The sequence below is a fragment of the Lichenostomus cassidix genome, chromosome 1 (genome assembly GCF_008360975.1).
Source record: "Lichenostomus cassidix isolate B80296 chromosome 1, HeHo_3.0, whole genome shotgun sequence".
NCBI lineage: Eukaryota > Metazoa > Chordata > Aves > Passeriformes > Meliphagidae > Lichenostomus > Lichenostomus cassidix.
Genome location: NC_139479.1, coordinates 80612161 through 80628941, shown reverse-complemented (window position 1 = coordinate 80628941; position 16781 = coordinate 80612161). Strand labels below are relative to the sequence as shown.

General features: G+C 37.3%; 1 protein-coding gene across 2 annotated transcripts in view; it reads left to right on the top strand.

Annotated features, from left to right (window-relative positions):
• TMEM135 (transmembrane protein 135) overlaps window positions 1-16781 on the top strand; it is a 162717-nt gene that overhangs the window by 23042 nt on the left and 122894 nt on the right. For both annotated transcript variants that reach the window (XM_085065393.1, XM_085065384.1), the window contains exon 4: window positions 10879-10912. In XM_085065393.1, coding sequence (XP_084921519.1) covers window positions 10879-10912 — 34 coding nt within the window. The remainder of the gene's footprint in view (window positions 1-10878; window positions 10913-16781) is intronic.

The window sequence follows — 16781 nt, the reverse complement described above, 5'->3', positions numbered from 1 at the left end:
TTCAGATGCTGTTTAGGTGAGCTGGCTTAAGCACTGACATTTACCTGGCAAGATAACATCCATGCCTAGCATGCCTCTACTGCAATGGCTGGAAGTCTTGCAGGGAACTTTTCAGTGCTGTTTTCCGCAGGTCTCCTTGTAGGATATTGTTTTTAGATACCACAGATGAGAGCAGCTTAAGTATTTGTTTCCATGCGAGCCACACCTATGAACCCTCTGTAAATGAAGTGACTCTTTTCTGTAGCCTCATTGTTCCCGAGGAACTAAGGTCGTTGTTAGCTCCTGCAGCAGGAAAAGTGTGAAGGTAGAGACTTAGAATGGTAATGATTTTCTGTATTTAATCACTCAAAGCTTTTCTATGGCAAAGATTACAGTGGTATACTTAGGTCAAACATCTTGCTTCCTTTTCCTGCCCTCTCCCCTCCACATCCTGGGACAGAAAATGGCATGTTTTTATTTCCTTTGGTAAGGAAATAAAACACTGTGTTGTAGTGTTTCTTGTAATCTGATGACATCCACTTTAGTTTGAATCTTTTTTGATAAAGTGAGTGTATGCTATTAAAACCTTCTCCTAAAGACAGTCTAAGAAGCAGGAACAACGGTGTCCATGGCATTAAAGGCAAGCATTAAACAGCTCTCATGAATTTGGGCCAGTACCTGTCATCACAATCCAGACTGCTCCAGCTTTGGTGAAAGACTGAAACAATATGGACTGTCTGGAAGTACAGCATAATTTGGTCTACGTGAAGGAATTCATATGGGCTCCATCTTGCTGCTTCAGTGATATGTTTTTCTTTTTAAGCTCTTCAGTGTCTGTTATTCATTCCTTGTGAGCAACAGACTGAGGCACTAGCAAAAGTGTTCTAATATCAACCACTGGCAATTTGGAGGTTTGAGCTTAATGCCAGGAAATAATAGGTTCAAACTGGACTTGGCAATAGCTTATTTCTGTCTTTGGTAGGTGAAATGTCTCATTAACGTCTGTTTGTAGTATCTGGCACAGTTCATCACCCAGGTCTGATGTCCTGCCAGAAACTGGCTTCTCAGTCAATAGGGATGTGTTGAAATGACAGTCAAACTTTTAGTATGGTTTGCCTGCCTTTCTAGAGAAGGTTCCCATTGATTTCTGACACTGCTGTTCCATGGGAACCCTTGTGGGGCCCCCATTATGGATGTAGGCACACTCTTAATAGCATTTATCTGTCTTCTGTGAGATTAAATTAATAGCTCCTAACTGGATTTAAAGCCTTTTTTTAATATTACTTAATAGGCTGTCATTAGAAGGTTTAAAAGGAAGGAAAAAAAGCAAATGTCACTGTGTGTTGACTAGTCTAACTCCATACACTACTTCCCTTGGAAGTGCTAGTCCACTGTTTCTGAGTACAAGGGCATTTAGAAGTTAATTACACCATGTGAAAAGCTGCAGTAGTTCCCTGATTGAGTTGGGTTGATTTGTCACATTAGCCTTTTTCTACATGTTGCTTCAGGTGCTGTGTAAACCATGTAATCCAATCACAAATGTAATAATTAAAATATTAGGAGGCTGAGGGGAAAATGAGTTCTAAACATGCGAACACTATAATAGTTACTAGAGTGTGACTAGAAAAAGAATATCAGGTTGCTTAAGTCTTTTGAAATAGGTGAAATAACTGATGATATGAGTACCTTACCAAAAAGCTTGTATTGTGGAATGGGCTGTCTCAAACTGTGCACAGAATATGAATTGGAGAGGGAAAGTCAGCTATTCCAAGGAGCTCCTTGGGAAGCCTCTGGAGCTGCTTCTTGCTGAGTTTCTGTGAGCTGTGTTTTTGGGATAGGGTGTGGCTGAAGGGCTCTTAACTTGAAAAGGGCTGGAGGGTAGAGGTTGAGAACAGGTCAAATACTGGATCAATTTCCACTGGTACTGGGACAATCCCAAGCTGTCAACTGAAGCAGTGACCTTATATGATGAATTTTTTCTCCTCCTTCCTGTCCTCACTCTCAAAATACACTGAGTGTATGTCCAAGCCAGTGAATACTGCACATATTTTCAGCTCTGAGCTTTTTCCATGCCCTGTCCTCCTCCTCTTCCTAGCTTTTATTAACTGTTCTGTCCATAATGTCTTATTTTGCTGTGGAGTGGTAGTGATTGCCAACAGAATACGTTGAAACAATGACCTGCTGCTGCTGAGTCTCCAAAGCAGTTTTGCTCAAAAACAGTCTTATTTGCTTTTGTGCCCCTATGTTCATACCTTCCAGACAGAGTGGCCAAGCAACCCATGCCCAGAAAGAACTGAGTGTTTTCTTTGGGATTGACTGAGCTGATTAAAAACAGTTCCATATTACTATCAACAGTCCAAAGAAATTGTTATTTGGGGCCTTACTTAACACTAGATAGACCTTCTGTACCAAGAATGTGAATAATTTAAAAAATCCCTGGAAATCCTTCATTTCTTTTCCTGAGGTTTGATTAATTTGTTTTTCTTCTGTTATCTCCCAGTCAGCCATTCTATAATACTAATAATCTTTTTGGAACCTTTTTATCTCTTCATGGAATCTTGTGAGGTTAAATCACACTTTAATTAAGAGGTTTTTTTCCCCTCTGTAGGTCAGTGTTTGTTTTTGCTCTTTAGATACCATAGAGAAACTGGGAGAGAAGGAAGAGGGAGGGAATGGTGAAAAGAAAATCTAGATAAAATAGAGCGTAAAGGAGCCTAAAAAAATTAAACTATAGATGTTATCTTGTGTTGCACTAGCTGGAAACTCTCTAAGAATTATTGGTACTAATTTAACTGGAATGTGTTACTGTAGATATATTTCATTTTTGGCTTGTCTCCCTTTCCAGTTTTCTCATACCCTTTCTTTGGCATGTGTTCAAACCATAGAACATGTTGAGTTTATTTTATTTCCTTTTAAGAACAACAAATTCTGAGTGTTTGCATAAAACCATTTTGCTTAACATGTAATATGCTTCAAGCAAGAATTACTGATTTGCAATTTTGAGCAATTTCAATTTCTTCAGCCTCCAAAGTGTTCATTTCCTACCTCAAAAAACCTAGAATTTTGAAAAAGGAAATAACTTTAAAAAAACAGTGGGTCATGAGTCCTTAAACTTTATATTTTTGAGGTGAAGTTCTGATCATTATTTTAGTATGAAAGACTTGCTACTGGTCTGTACTAAGGTAAAAAGTTACCATGTTCCTTTTTGAAAACTTGCTACTTAGGTCTGTTTTCACAATTTTCAGCATTATTTTGAAAGCTTGTCTGCTCCTGCTGATTTTAAGTGAACTTTTGCACCAGGACTTCGCTGCTGACCTCCAGCTGTCAGTAGGAAATTGGTGGGTGTGAGAGATTAACGATACCCTAAACATAATCTGCAGTGCTTGTGTTATTACAGGGATGCAATCACAACTCCACATCTATACTTGCTTTGCTTGTGGTGTCAAGCTGCTGTAAAGCAGAAAAAACCCTACCTCTTACCTCTTCATTTTAACCTCTTTCATTTCAGGAGAGACCTGTGATTTGTGTGTTTGATTTAATTCTGCAGGTTATAAAGTGGTGTGGTTTACAGTGAGGGGGGGAGGCGGTTGAAGCTGAGGGGAGGAATTCTTCCTGTTTTTGCAGACCATGAGTCCTGTCTGGGGAGCCATTACAAACTATTATGTTAGCTTCTTAGTTTATGTTCAGATATTAAAGCCAGAATTAACTCTTCTCGAATATTTTTCTTTTTTTCTTTTAAATTAAAAAAGGACAAATGTTCTCAAGTTTTGCTATTTACTAATATACATAAAAATTATAGTATGTATTTTTATGTATGAGATATGCATAGATATGAAAATATTTATCATAAAAAATACTGTTTTGCTGTACCAAGTCAGTAGAGATTGTTTTGTGCTCTTTATCTTTTAACATTCCAACCCATAATTGCCTTTGAATCCAGTGATTCCTGTAAAAGTAGTGTTGTTTGTGATTTCTTAGACTTGTAAAGAAAAAAAAAAGAATATCAGTTAAAATACAGTGATAAGTGTCAGAATATGCAGCAGATTCAATGAACAGTGGCATTCCTATAAAATTCAAACTTGGTTTTGTAGGAAACTAACATAATGAATTTATGAAAAAAATTGTATAGAAGTCATGTGTGGTTCAGATTTTGTTGTATAGGTCACGAGGAAAGGTGAGTTTGACTTGTTTCATTCTAGTACCTGTTTATTCTTGGATCAAGTCTTGTTGGTTTGACAACACTAAGAATTTTTGGAAAAGCAGATAGCAGGACTTTGAAGATTTGGACTGAGGATGAAGTAAGAAAGCTTTATAGCAAAGCTAAAACTGCTCTTGTCTTAGCAGTGAGTTGGTATTTTTATTTTGTGGGTGTTTTCCCCTCCAGCTGTTTAAATTTATTGCAGATATGGGGAAACATAACCCATCAATTAGATGTTTAATCAGAGAACCTGTTCTCTTACTTGCATGAAGAAAGCTTTTTAACATGGTGCTTTACCCATCTTCAGGCTCCTCTTATCCCCCTGTGCTGCTGGCTGCTGCTGTGTGCTAGATTATGGGAGCTGTCACAGGGAATGGGGCCTGGGGGTACCTGCCCTGGTGTGTCCCTCACCCTGGGGGTGAATTTAGGGGCTCCCTCTCACAGCTCACACCTAGGGCTGTTCTCACTGAAGGAGCTGCCTGTTCAGTCAATTTATGTCAATTTTGTACACAGTGGTATTCACCTTGCTGTAGTTATTTCATGTTACTTCTGGCTTGGTAACTTGTTTCCCCTTCAGTTTTGAACAAGACAAAAAAAAAAGTGATCATGAAAAAGACAATATTGGCAAAAAAGAAATTATAGTAGTTCAAATAAATTTACTTAATTGCAGTGAATGTTTAGATTTCAGGATGTCTGCTCAGAAAGGTTTGTGGTTTAATTGAAACAAGGCAATAGAGAAAACAATTCTTTAAACTTTGTATCACGAAAAAAAGTCTTTGATTAGGAAATTCTAGGAACTGGAGTGCTGCTATTAGACTCAAAATTTGGGCAGGGCAAGGCAAGATATATGAAAGAAATATTCAGAAGGAGGAATGAATATTGAGAAAGGTGCAGCCTAAAAAGGACAGGTCTTATCTCTCCTCTGTTACTGTTTAGAGAAAGAGAAGGTGTTTGTTTTTTGTTGGAGATCCTCTTTGAGGGCTGCTGTGGTTGCAGTAATTAATTAATGGTAAAATTTCCATGAGTATAAGCACTTTCTAAGGGTTCATCCCACCTTCAGGCAAGGTTGGTTAGGGGTTTTTTTTGTGTGTGCTGATGGTGCTGTTGTGTTGGGGGTTTTTTTGGTTGTTTTGTTTTTTTTAGCTTAGCAACAAGTCTGTATTTAAGGGAAACCATAAATACATTGAAGGAAAACCATAAATGAGAGAGAGCTGGCAATGAGTTTTGTAAGAAAAAACAATCTTGGTTGTATTTAAAGATCAGTATTTTGTATGATTTACTATTTTATGAAGCAAAAGCTTATGCCATTTGTGAAAGTAAAGTTATTTTTTGAATTTTATAGCACATCAAGCCAAGCAAGAAAACATTCTTGAGCAAAGTGTTCCACAAACAATATGTTGGCATGAAGATTTGGACAGTTGCTGCTTCTGTTGGCATGAATAGGATTTTTTACTCACGTGCAAGGGAAATTGGACTTTGGCCTTAATCAAATAAGTTTTCCAGAGTTTACAGCACTTAAAAGATATAAATACCTTGTTCACAGGCAAATGCATTCAAAGTCTGAGAGCAGCACTAAGTGATTTTTTTGACTTTGAAATACTTTTGGCTAAACAAAGGATAGGAGAACTTTAATCTGTTTTTTATTTTCTGTATTTTCATTTGAAGTCCTGAGGATGAGTGTTGAAAAACCAGGACAGTTTCAGTAAAGAGCTATAAGTATGATTAAAAACCTAAAGAATATAGTGGAAAAACCAAATGAGTTCAGTTCTTGTTTAAGAATGGTATGGGGGTGACTTGGTTGGAGTTGGTAGAGTTACAGGGAAGGTAAAGATGTACCTGTTTTCAGAGACCAGACCAATTCTTGTCTTAAGGTGCAAATTGTAAAGATAAGTACCCATAGAATAAAATATTAATGATTGTGGTGAGTGGAAATACTTAAAGGACAAATTTGATCTTTTTAAATAAGTGGCTATTTCATTGAAGAAGCGTTCATGTTTTGTATTAGTTGGAAAGACAGATTGTTTATCACTGTAATCTATTCTGATTTTATAATCTGTGAAAAAATTATTTAGGATATTTTCAAGTTGCTTTCCACCTTTTTTTCTGTGGAATAATGGAATTGTTTGGCAGCTTCCTGCTTGGAGCAGGGCTGGCACTGAATTCAATCCAGCCTGCTTGGGGATTTGTCTGGTCAGCCTTGCAAACCTCTGAGGACAGAGGTCCAACATCCCCTCTGAGTCCCTGTTCCAGTGCTGTCCTGTCTTGCTGGAGAAAATGCTGTTTCCTTGGTCAGGTCAAAATCTGCCCAGCTGTGCTGCTGGTCCTCCCTGCCAGCTGATCAATGCCTGCTTGTATTGGGAACCACAACCTGGCACAGGACTCTGTGGTGTAGTGAGTGCCAAGTAAATGGGATTAATCATTTCCCTTGACCTCCTACCTAAACTTCTGGTAATACAGCCCAGTACACTGCTAGGTTTCCTTGTTATTTTTATCCTGTAGCTTTTGGGTTTTTTAGCACTTGTTTTAGAGTCTTTCCTCTGGGCAGTGTGATTACAAAAATATGTGGTTCTCTGTTGAGGTTTACAGGCCATAGTTTAAGAGCTATTGCTGTTGGAATTTGTCTGAATGTTACCAAGGTGTCCAAAAAGCAAATTTTGTCAAGTTAAACTTTTCTTCGCGGAAGGTATAAATGAACAAGAGAATTATCTTCTGGAAGCCTGTGGTCTGTTGTAATTTAAACATTAGATGTGGAATCTGCATGATCGGAGTTATTCAACTGTAGATAATGTGACCTGTGCTGGATAACTAAACTTTGAGACCTTGCTTACTCAGCTCTCTAAAAAACATGTAAGAAAAATTCATTTTAAAGTGTGAATTAGGAAGAAAAAGAAGTAGAAACAAAGTGAAAAGTGTACTAAACACTACTGCTCTTTGATATTTGAAATAAAGGGCAGTTAAAATATGACTCCTTTCATTCAAACCTCATTTTTCAAGTGAAGGAGACCTGTCTTGTTAAGACTTTTTCAGCAAAGTTTTTCTTTGGTTCTTTAATTTAACACAAGAAACTGGCAGGTTTTACCTTGGTCTGCTGGTCATGAATTTTGGGTTACCCCTATCTCATATTTTACCTTCCTGCGTTAAAGATCACAGATATCATTAGAAACAAAGCTGGGTATGGGAGGTACTATCAATTGAAGAGGTGACTTGGAGGCAGTGGGAAGCCACAACGAAAGTCTTTATGAAAGTAGGCACTGGAGGAAAATGGCCTAAGACAGAAGCCACGGAGGAGGAGCAGGCAGTAAGGATTTGTGTGTGTTGGCTTGGGCTTTCCTGTTGGTGACCTTGCCAGGCTCTCACTGCTGTAGCCACCTGCTGACGTTGGTGTTGCCAAGATTAGCATTCAGTGCTGGTTCATGGACTTTAGGAGTGAAATGTAAGCTGTTTATTAGTATCTTTAAACCTCCCCCAAGCATGTGGTTAGACATGGCTGACTAATTATTTTTATTGTTTAATAATTTCCTGCTCTCCTAATGCCATTTCCCAATTATATTCTTCTCTTATTTACCAGCTGCAGTTTTAATACAGTCCTTGGGTTGTACCAGTGGCCCTTTTGCTTGGCCTACTTCCATCTTTCTGTCCTGTTTTTTGTCAGCTGTCATTGCTACAAAATAGTGCAACATATTCTGAACTTCCAAGTGCTGTTTAGCAGCAGAGTTCAGGTTTGGGTTAGGCTTGTTGAATCACATTTGCACGGGGCCAGGAAGAGTGCCCCTTCCCCCTCCCCTTTTTTTCCCTTTTCCCTGGAAGCATGGGGCTATTTAATTTTAAAGCAGTCACAGAATTAATTTGGAGGAAGAAAACTCTTTCTGCTTGGAGCCTCACAGGCTCCAGGGCCTCACGGACGGGCTTGTTGCAGGCAATTGGAGATGACGTCATCTAACAACTTGCTGTGTTTTCGGTTCCGGAAGTTACTTCCTTGCACAAATTTATTGTCTGCACATTTTCCCTCCTCCCAACCACCCACTTCTCACATTGGTCTTGCTGCAGCTGCTCTGCGGCTTCTGATTTCTTTCCTTCCTCTTCTCTAGCACCTTTTCCTTTCTTTGTCTTTGTGGCTGGTGAGTTGCACTTTGCCCCCAAAGGGACAACAATAGAAACTAAAACTCATTTAGTTCTTAGTTTGTTAGTGTTTTTAAAGAAATGAAATAAATTGCAGTGGGAGGCTGAAAGACCCTGCCTGCATGACAGAGACTGTAGGAGAGAATCCACTAGGTAGACTGTGTGCACATGCAATGATCATCCTGTTTTGTGCACACTGTATATACTACAATTGTGAATGCATAGAGTACACTCTGAAAGCTGCATCTGCCACTCAATTGCTGGTGGAGGCTTCTTGCTGGTGTGTTTTACTGAAGGATGTTACTGACATTCTGACATTTTCCAGAATACCCAAAGTGGTTTGAGTTACCACGTTAGCTGTTCTGGGTAGGTTTATTTCTGTGATTCCAAACAGCTGAGTGTTTGGCTTTTTATTGTAAATTTTTAATACTATTACAGGGGTAAAAAAAAGTAATCTAAGAAACATGAAATATCCTGTATTTTTTCTTGAGAACAAATGAAAATAAAATTTACAGTACACAGAACTGTATTAGCTGTCAGTTTGCTTTTCAGGAGGGTTGGGGCACCAATTTTAGTTTATCACTTGAGCTAGTCAGCTGAAAGAGTAGGTGAATGTTTACAGACCGCCTGAGAGTTGAATGTATCTATTGCATCACGTGAATTTTTACCCCTTCCTGTTAAGAAACATCATACAATATTTTGATGCTTTATTGAAAGTTGTAGGGGCTATTTCACTTAAATACTCACAAACCCTATTCCCTGTCTTCTGTCTTATTTCTTGTGTACCTCATCCTGACCAAATCTTTAGAGTCAGGCTTTTATTTTTTTTTAGGTTCACATGCTAGAATCTTGTTTCTAGTATCTGGCACAGGGTAGAGAAGGTATGCAGAGAGCAGATTTGTAACTCTGCTTTTTTAAAAAAAGCAACCACAAAACCAAACTGATTTTGCTAGTTCAAGTTTTGAATCTTCCCTGTGAGTAGAGAGCAACTCGTGGAAGTCAAGATGCTGTGTCATTGCTTCCCACAAATTCAGTGTGATGTGGAAGCAGTAAAGCTTTTAAGTGGAATATAACCCTGTAACTTAAATCTCTGCTGTGAAAAACCTTAATCTGGATGCATAACTTGGCAAAGTTATGGACTTGTAAACATGGGGCTTAGAAAATACTGAATCAACTTTCAGATGGATCAAGCTTGAGAACTGCAATAGGGATTTTTCTATTTCCTGCTATCCGTGCTTTCATTTTGTTCACTTGTTGAACTGAACTGATAGCAAGATGTGTTCTGTTAACACTCTGCTCTCTTAAGCAGTGTATGAATACTTGGAAACTTAAAATGTCATGACAAACTGGAACATACAAGCCTAGGTTAGGCCTTCTGTTATATATTACCTTTTGCAGTAGTAATAGGTAGTAGCAATTTTGTAGTAGCAATATGAAAAAAAAATCCTAAATGACATGAAGACATCCGTGACATGGATTCAGGTTACAAACTCACTTCCATATTGAGAAACTTTAATGGTTGAACGTGTGGTGCCTTCAAAAAAGTTTTCAAGTTTTGTGTGTAAGACCAGTGGGGACAATAAGAAAAATCTTAAGTACTACAAGGCTAATGGTAAACTTAAGAAGAACACCAGTCCAGTAAGAAATACTGAAACTGAGTGTTCCAGCCTTTAGCCACAGTCTCTTAACAAAATCTTTGCAGAAGAGGAGGAATAATTGAGCGTAAAGCAAACCTACAGTGGTAATGTTTTCCACTTTCTCAAGGGCTATGGTGGCTTGTGACTGATACACAGAAAATAACTTTTATTTCATCTGGACCCTGCAGTGCAGTTGGTTGTTGGAGCAGCTCACATCTACATAGCCGACTTCAGTTTTGGTCTTACGCTGCAGTAGAATCAATAAAACTGTGCAAACAGGAGCCCATGTTTACACTTTGCCTAAAGAGCAGTGTGAGCTATGGGCTGAGACACAGGGACAAATCGGAAAATAGAAGGGGAAAGACAAAGTGATAAAGGTTAGAAGAGAAGATGGTGGCCACTGTTCCAGGGCACTGTTGGTACTGACTTTCGACTGGCTGGAGCCAAGATTTGTGCATCATCAGTGTCAGCAGAAAACTTTTCATGATACTGTAAGCAGAAGGTCTAAGGTGCTTCGAGTTATGTAGCACTGATCACAAAACAGAAGTTAACACACAAGCATTTTGCTGCAAATTCACAATTTAACTTAGATCATTGTTTGCATGCTTATGTGACTGGCTGATGTGTAGGTTTATTTTGTGCTAAGTGCTGTGTTTAATTCAAGGTGCCTTGCCCCTTGTTACAGCTTCAGGACTCATGTGGAGTAGCCAGTTACTATATATAACTTGGTTCCTGTAATTTCTCTTTGGACACGGTCCTATCAAGATGCTATTTTTGGATTTGTACTTATTTTTCTATAAGGTGGTAATGATTTATCCTCCATCAATAATATGTTTTTTTTTTAAATTCTCTTCTCTATTAAAATATTATTAATGCTTAAAGTGTTTTTCTTCAGTCTGAAAATATATTTGATTCATTCATTAATTTTATCTTTTCTGTTTATAGGAGAGGTCTTCTCACAATCTACATGGCCAATCAAGTAAGTAGTCCTTCATTTCAAGAATAAAAACATATAAGGTCCATTGGAAATGTCTTGTTTTAAGTTGATGGATGCTGAGATTCATTGCCTTTTTTTAATTGTTGCAGGATTTTTCTTTAAGAATTATGCATTATTAGATAACTAAAACTACAGTAAGAAAAAATTGTGATCAGGCTGAAATGTGGGTCATTGTACTATGCTCAAAATTTCATGTATCATAGCCCCAAGAAGACTGATCATTTTGTATTTGTCCTCTGTAATAGAATGGCATCTGGTACTTAAATGATCATTATTTTTGCAGATGAGAAACCTGATACCATATATTTCAGTTTTAATAGTTTAAAATCAGTAGTTCTTCAAACTTTTATCAGCTGTTGTGCATGCAAACATTTTTGCCACATGGTTGTATCAATTTAGATTGTGTCATGTTTCTTTTACTCTTCTTCAAATAAATAACATTTATCTAAATTATACTTTGTGCATTAGCTTTTTCCAAATATAAAATGCTTCTGTTACTTGATCACACTCCTTTAGGAAAGATGTTATTTTGCCAAAGGAATTATATAGAGTTTTTGTACAGTTTGAGTTGCGTAAATAGTCACAGAAACTATAAAAAAGAAAACAAGTTAAGAATTGTGTTTAGACTACTGGTGCAGTTTGCTGAGGCCTCAGTAAGAGTCATGCATGAGTCCAGCTCTAATGATGATGACAAGATTAGTGTCTGAGAGAGGTGAGACAGAGGCAATGTGTCGTAGTACAGATGAGGGTGATAAAATTGATATGTTCTCTTCTGTCCTTATAAAGTCATTGTTGATGGCTTGTAATTCTGAGTATTTTGTGAGGGCAGAACTTTTGGAAGGAGGTGATACCATGACATGTGTTAGCAGGTAAAGACCGTGGAAAGTCCCTTTATGCATTTGCCAAACCCATTACATAGTTCTCTCTCAAATCGTGGTACTTAAAAATTTGTTTTAGGCAGAATATGTTTCTTGGGTTGTTCTGTATTCATAGACTCTGTCTTTACTGACAGATTCATGAAGGGAACTTACAGACTTCAGAGGAGAATAAATTAATTTTTGCTTTTCACTTTATTATTGTGAAAGTACCATTTTAACTTTCATAGCTTCTTGACTTGTATGCCTCATACTCTGTCCCTTAGGATTCCTTTTCTTTATGAAATTTTTTAACCTAATTTGAAAAGATGACAAATTCTCCTTTTGAAATTTAATTAATTAGATACTCAGACTCCCAGTAATGGATGGGAACAAGGTTTGATTCCTGCAAGGAAATCTTAACCTTGGAAGTTTTCCTTGAATTCAGATGGACATCTGTGTAGAAACTCCTCATTCAGGAAACAGAGGTTATAAGGACAGTAATATTTAGTTGGACATACCATCACTCCTTTGGAATGGACTTTCCAAGAGGAGGGGGCAATAAATGTGCTTAAATAGCAGCACCTCTGTGTATCCCAGTTCTGAGAAAGCTGTCATTGTGTTCATGGCTCTAAGGCTGGAATGACCCACAGTTCACCTGGTGTTGGACGGAGTTGTAAGGGAAAAGTTAAGTCATGCAGTTATATTTTATGGATGCCATTCAGCAGTGGATATTCTCTTTAGCATTATGATTTATTTTAGTCACAAATCTTTGGTGAAGCCAGGGCTGCCAGTGTTTGCTGTGTAAACTGCCTGTGATCATGTCATACTTACCTTGTTAGCAAGCCCTGTAATCATAGTAAATGTTTCCCTATTTGTGTTGCTTATCTTTGGCTTAGAATTTTATATGCTGTGATAAGATTCACTTATAAATTTACTAAGCCTTTAAAAAATTTATTTCTGTCATCTTTAGATTGCAGCCTGCCCCATTTTGAAAGCTGGCACATTTAAATCATTAGTGATGGCAGATAGATTGTGAAATTAGCTTGCATTTCTTGCATTCTGTAAAACTCATGTCAGGACCTGCTACAATGTTAATGGAACTAAATGTATTCCTTTTTTTTTTTTCCACATTTTGTGACACTGTTTTGCAGCCTGAGCAATAATAATGAATGCTTTTTTGTGTGATTCTCCATGTGTGCCTTTACCTAGGCAGGAGGTAACTGTAATTATTGTTGGTTATTATAAGTGATAATCATGACTGTTGCTGCAGTGAATTTTTATAGCCAGGTTAGGGCATTTAAATCAGAAATTTTTATTCCTATTGTCCTGTCGGCAGTATGTGACAATTTGTCCTCAGAGATGAATTTACTTAGTGGAAAGGGGAAAGGTGTGTTAAATCTTTATGCATGGCTGCTGTTTCTCATTTCAGCAAGTGAAATGCAGTAGAACATGAAAGGCAATGGGGTCTAAGGACTCTTGTTTTAAAGGTGACATTTTTATTGTTTTTTTAATCTGGAGCTACTAGAAAGTTGTGAATGGAAACATGTGAATAAGTGTCCTGGTTCATTTTAAATAAGTCAGTGATTATAGATTTATGTGAAGCTGAACTCCCTAGCTGCATTTTCTTGCTACTTACACGACAGATTAAAAATAAGATAAATAAGATGTTTAGGCTATATGTGCTCTATGGAAAAATAGATTAAAAGTGTTTTTTCAGACTAGCTTGCTGCTAAATTGAAGCTATATAAGAATGCATTTTAGGGTTTGGATTTTTTTATTTTTTTTTATAGACAGGAATTGGAAATAAATATAGGACTGAAGCATTTGTGGCTTTAATTTTAATGTGCAGAGGCAAAAATTAACTTCTGAGCTTCTCACTGGATGTCATTTGAAGTTTCTTAGAAGTAAATTAGTATGCCTAAGTCCTAACATTGGTGAACATGTGGGTTTGAGACCTAAAGTTTCTGTAACAGCCCAGAAGACAGTAGTGGTAATCAGTGCTGTGGACACACAGAGCCATGGAGCTTTCAAGTTCTATTTTGGATTGCATGTATTAAAGTCACGAAATTTCTAGGATCATAAGAGATGCATTGGTAGTGAATATATAAGATGATCTTTCATGGATAATTTGAGATCAAAAGCAACCTCAAGATTCCAGCAAAAGGTGGAAAGTGAAATGTAATCTTTCAGTTATTTTTATCTGGAACAGTAGATGATATTAATGACCGTCCATGAAGACGACCTATAGCTCTTACATTTCCAAACAGTTAAGGCATACTTTTTGTTACTTTCACATAGAAGAAACTGTATCTTTGGATTAGGGTTTGGCTTTTCTGGTGTTGAAAACAAAACAAACAAAGGCTGCCTTCAGCATGCAAGGTAGGAAGAGACTAATCTGATCTAGGACTGATTTGATATAAAGCTTTTTTGAGAAACAAAACTAGAAAATTTGCTATGTTGTCATTGAAATGCTACAGCAGAGAGGAGGCAGTTATCCTAGCATGTGCTGAGCTACATGCTATGTTTGAAATTCAATCTGTGCATCACTACATCAAAGTCTTTATTTGTTCTGTACTAGGACTTCTGATGTATGGTGGGCTGCTTACAAAATTGGAAATGTTAATAAGAGGCTCTTGTGGCTCACGGATTAAATGATGAAAAGCTTAAGCATAAGGTGAAGCAGCTGGATGCAAAAGGCAGAGTGATGCTGTTGAGGGCTGTTTCATGAGAGTGATGGAAGGAAGAAGTGTAGGAGTATGTCCCAGCCATAGAGAAAGCATTACTGAGTGGAAAGGTATAAATCTGAAAAGTCATATAAGGAAGATAGGAAGAAAAGGAAGTAGAAAAGCACAATCTATAGGTAAAATCCGAAAATTTATTGTGGCAAGTGACATGAAGCTGGACTGACATAACAGAACTTGGTGTGTGGGAGTGTTAGAGGTAAAACAAGTGGAAGAAAGGTGAGAAAATGCGGAGTTTATTCTATTTAAAGCAGAGTGCAGGTGATAAAGAAAATGATGAGTTTGCCAGGAAAGGATTAAATTAATTTAATAATTAATATAAAAAAATTTAGAAAGAGCCCAGAAAGAGACACAGAGAGATGATATTATTGGTGTCCTGGAAATGGAAGTTGGAGAAATTGACAGCAATTGCATCTGGACAAAATTTACACAGAAATCTGAGGATCCTAATCTCATTTATTCTTATGCTGATGTTGGGTCATCAGTGTGTTTTAATGTAAAACATAAAAAACATCAGTGCTGTTTATGAAATACTGCACACAGCTCCTCATACACAGAGGAAAAGATACTATTGAAACAAATACTGAACGAGTTGATCAGTGGCATTCCACTCTGCTTCTGTATGTGATAACATGGCTGAACACAGTTTTTTGCTGTTTTAAAGTAGTCCAAGCACTTTCACAGTTGAATTGTTTTTCGGTTTCATAAACCAGCTAAATCTGGGTTCATTTTGGCTGTATCATTGTTTATTCCAACTAGTCAAGTGTGAAGGTTGCATGTAAGTTGAGCTCTTTAGACTTGAAATATTTGGTCTAGGAGTGTGCAAAAATGCTGAAACAGGCTCAAAAAGAAATCCCTCAGGATCTAAAATGGAGAAATGAGTATGCAGTGCTCTTCAGTCAACTTTAACTCCAGTGATTTGTATGATTTTTTTTTTTTTTTTTTTTTACAGGGTGGAAGTCATAGTGATTCCAAATATCACAAAATCTTCATGCTGTGCAATATTTAAAAAAATTAGAAGCTATTAGCCTAATTTCAGATATCTGGCACACACAGAGAGCAAAGTATATGCCAAGCTTGGCACAGATATGGCACAATCTAGAACATGGTTCAAATGTTTGAGGCCAAGAGCCCTCCAATATCACTTTCCATATATGCTAAATTTGTTATTGTTTCGTACTTTGTGAGGGTCATGGGTGGATGGATGAAGAGACTTGCTGTGGCAAGAGGAAAAGCAACAACAGAAAGCCACTTCTAATCTGTGCTTTTGCTGATCCTGTAGTTTTAACTTTTTGCTAAAGGCAAAAGTTTTTTTTGCTAAAGGAAGGTACTTGCCTGCAAGAAATGCTCTGACACTAAACATTCCTACGTGATTTTTCTCACCAGCTTATCAAATGCTTTCTGTACAAAATTATTCATGTATCTGAGTTGTTGCAGATGTCTCAAGAAATACCTTGTGCCAGTTGCAATTAAATGAGGGAGGATTCTATGAATAATGTAGGTTGAAGGATGCTTTTGTTTTGTGGGGTTTTTAGAGTAATGTGCAATCATTTGTCATTAACATAACTTGCAGCTCTGAGAAACTATCACCCTGTGCTGCTACATGTTATAAAACATTGTGTACTGATTCAAAAATATCCTTTAAAATGAAAAGAAATCATTGTCACTTCTTCGTTTGTAATTCTGTGGAGTAATAGGTATTTAACACATCCCATTTGTTTCAGCAAAGCATTATATTTGGCTACACAGTTTATTCATTGTAGCACAAAAAAGTGTTTTCTGTTTGAACTTACTAAACTGAAATTTTATAAACAGGACTAGCTGCCACTTTTTCTTCTCCTTTGGGAACAGTTTCATCTTAGTCAAAAGATGGAGGCAATCCAAGATGAAGAAGGACAGGTGGATTTCTCTTTAGCAAATGCACATTTTAAATGTTTTGAACCTTTCAGTTGTAGTAAAATGAATTTGAGCACTCCTCCCTTCTCTTTTTAGATAATAAAAATATTGTTGTGTGCTTTCATGTAATTATTAGTATTTACATTATATAAGGACTGCCAGGATTTGAGAGTTTGGCTATTCTTTTAGTATATTAGCCAAGATAGGAATAATTGGAGTTTTATAAATTTTTCTTGAACATTTCAGAAGTAATCTCCATAACTGAAAGTGCATGAAGTAAATGCTTGAGACACTTGTCTTCCAGGATTGCTTGTCACTGTTACCTGCGCCCCTCTTTTGGTTACAGCAGCAGCTGGC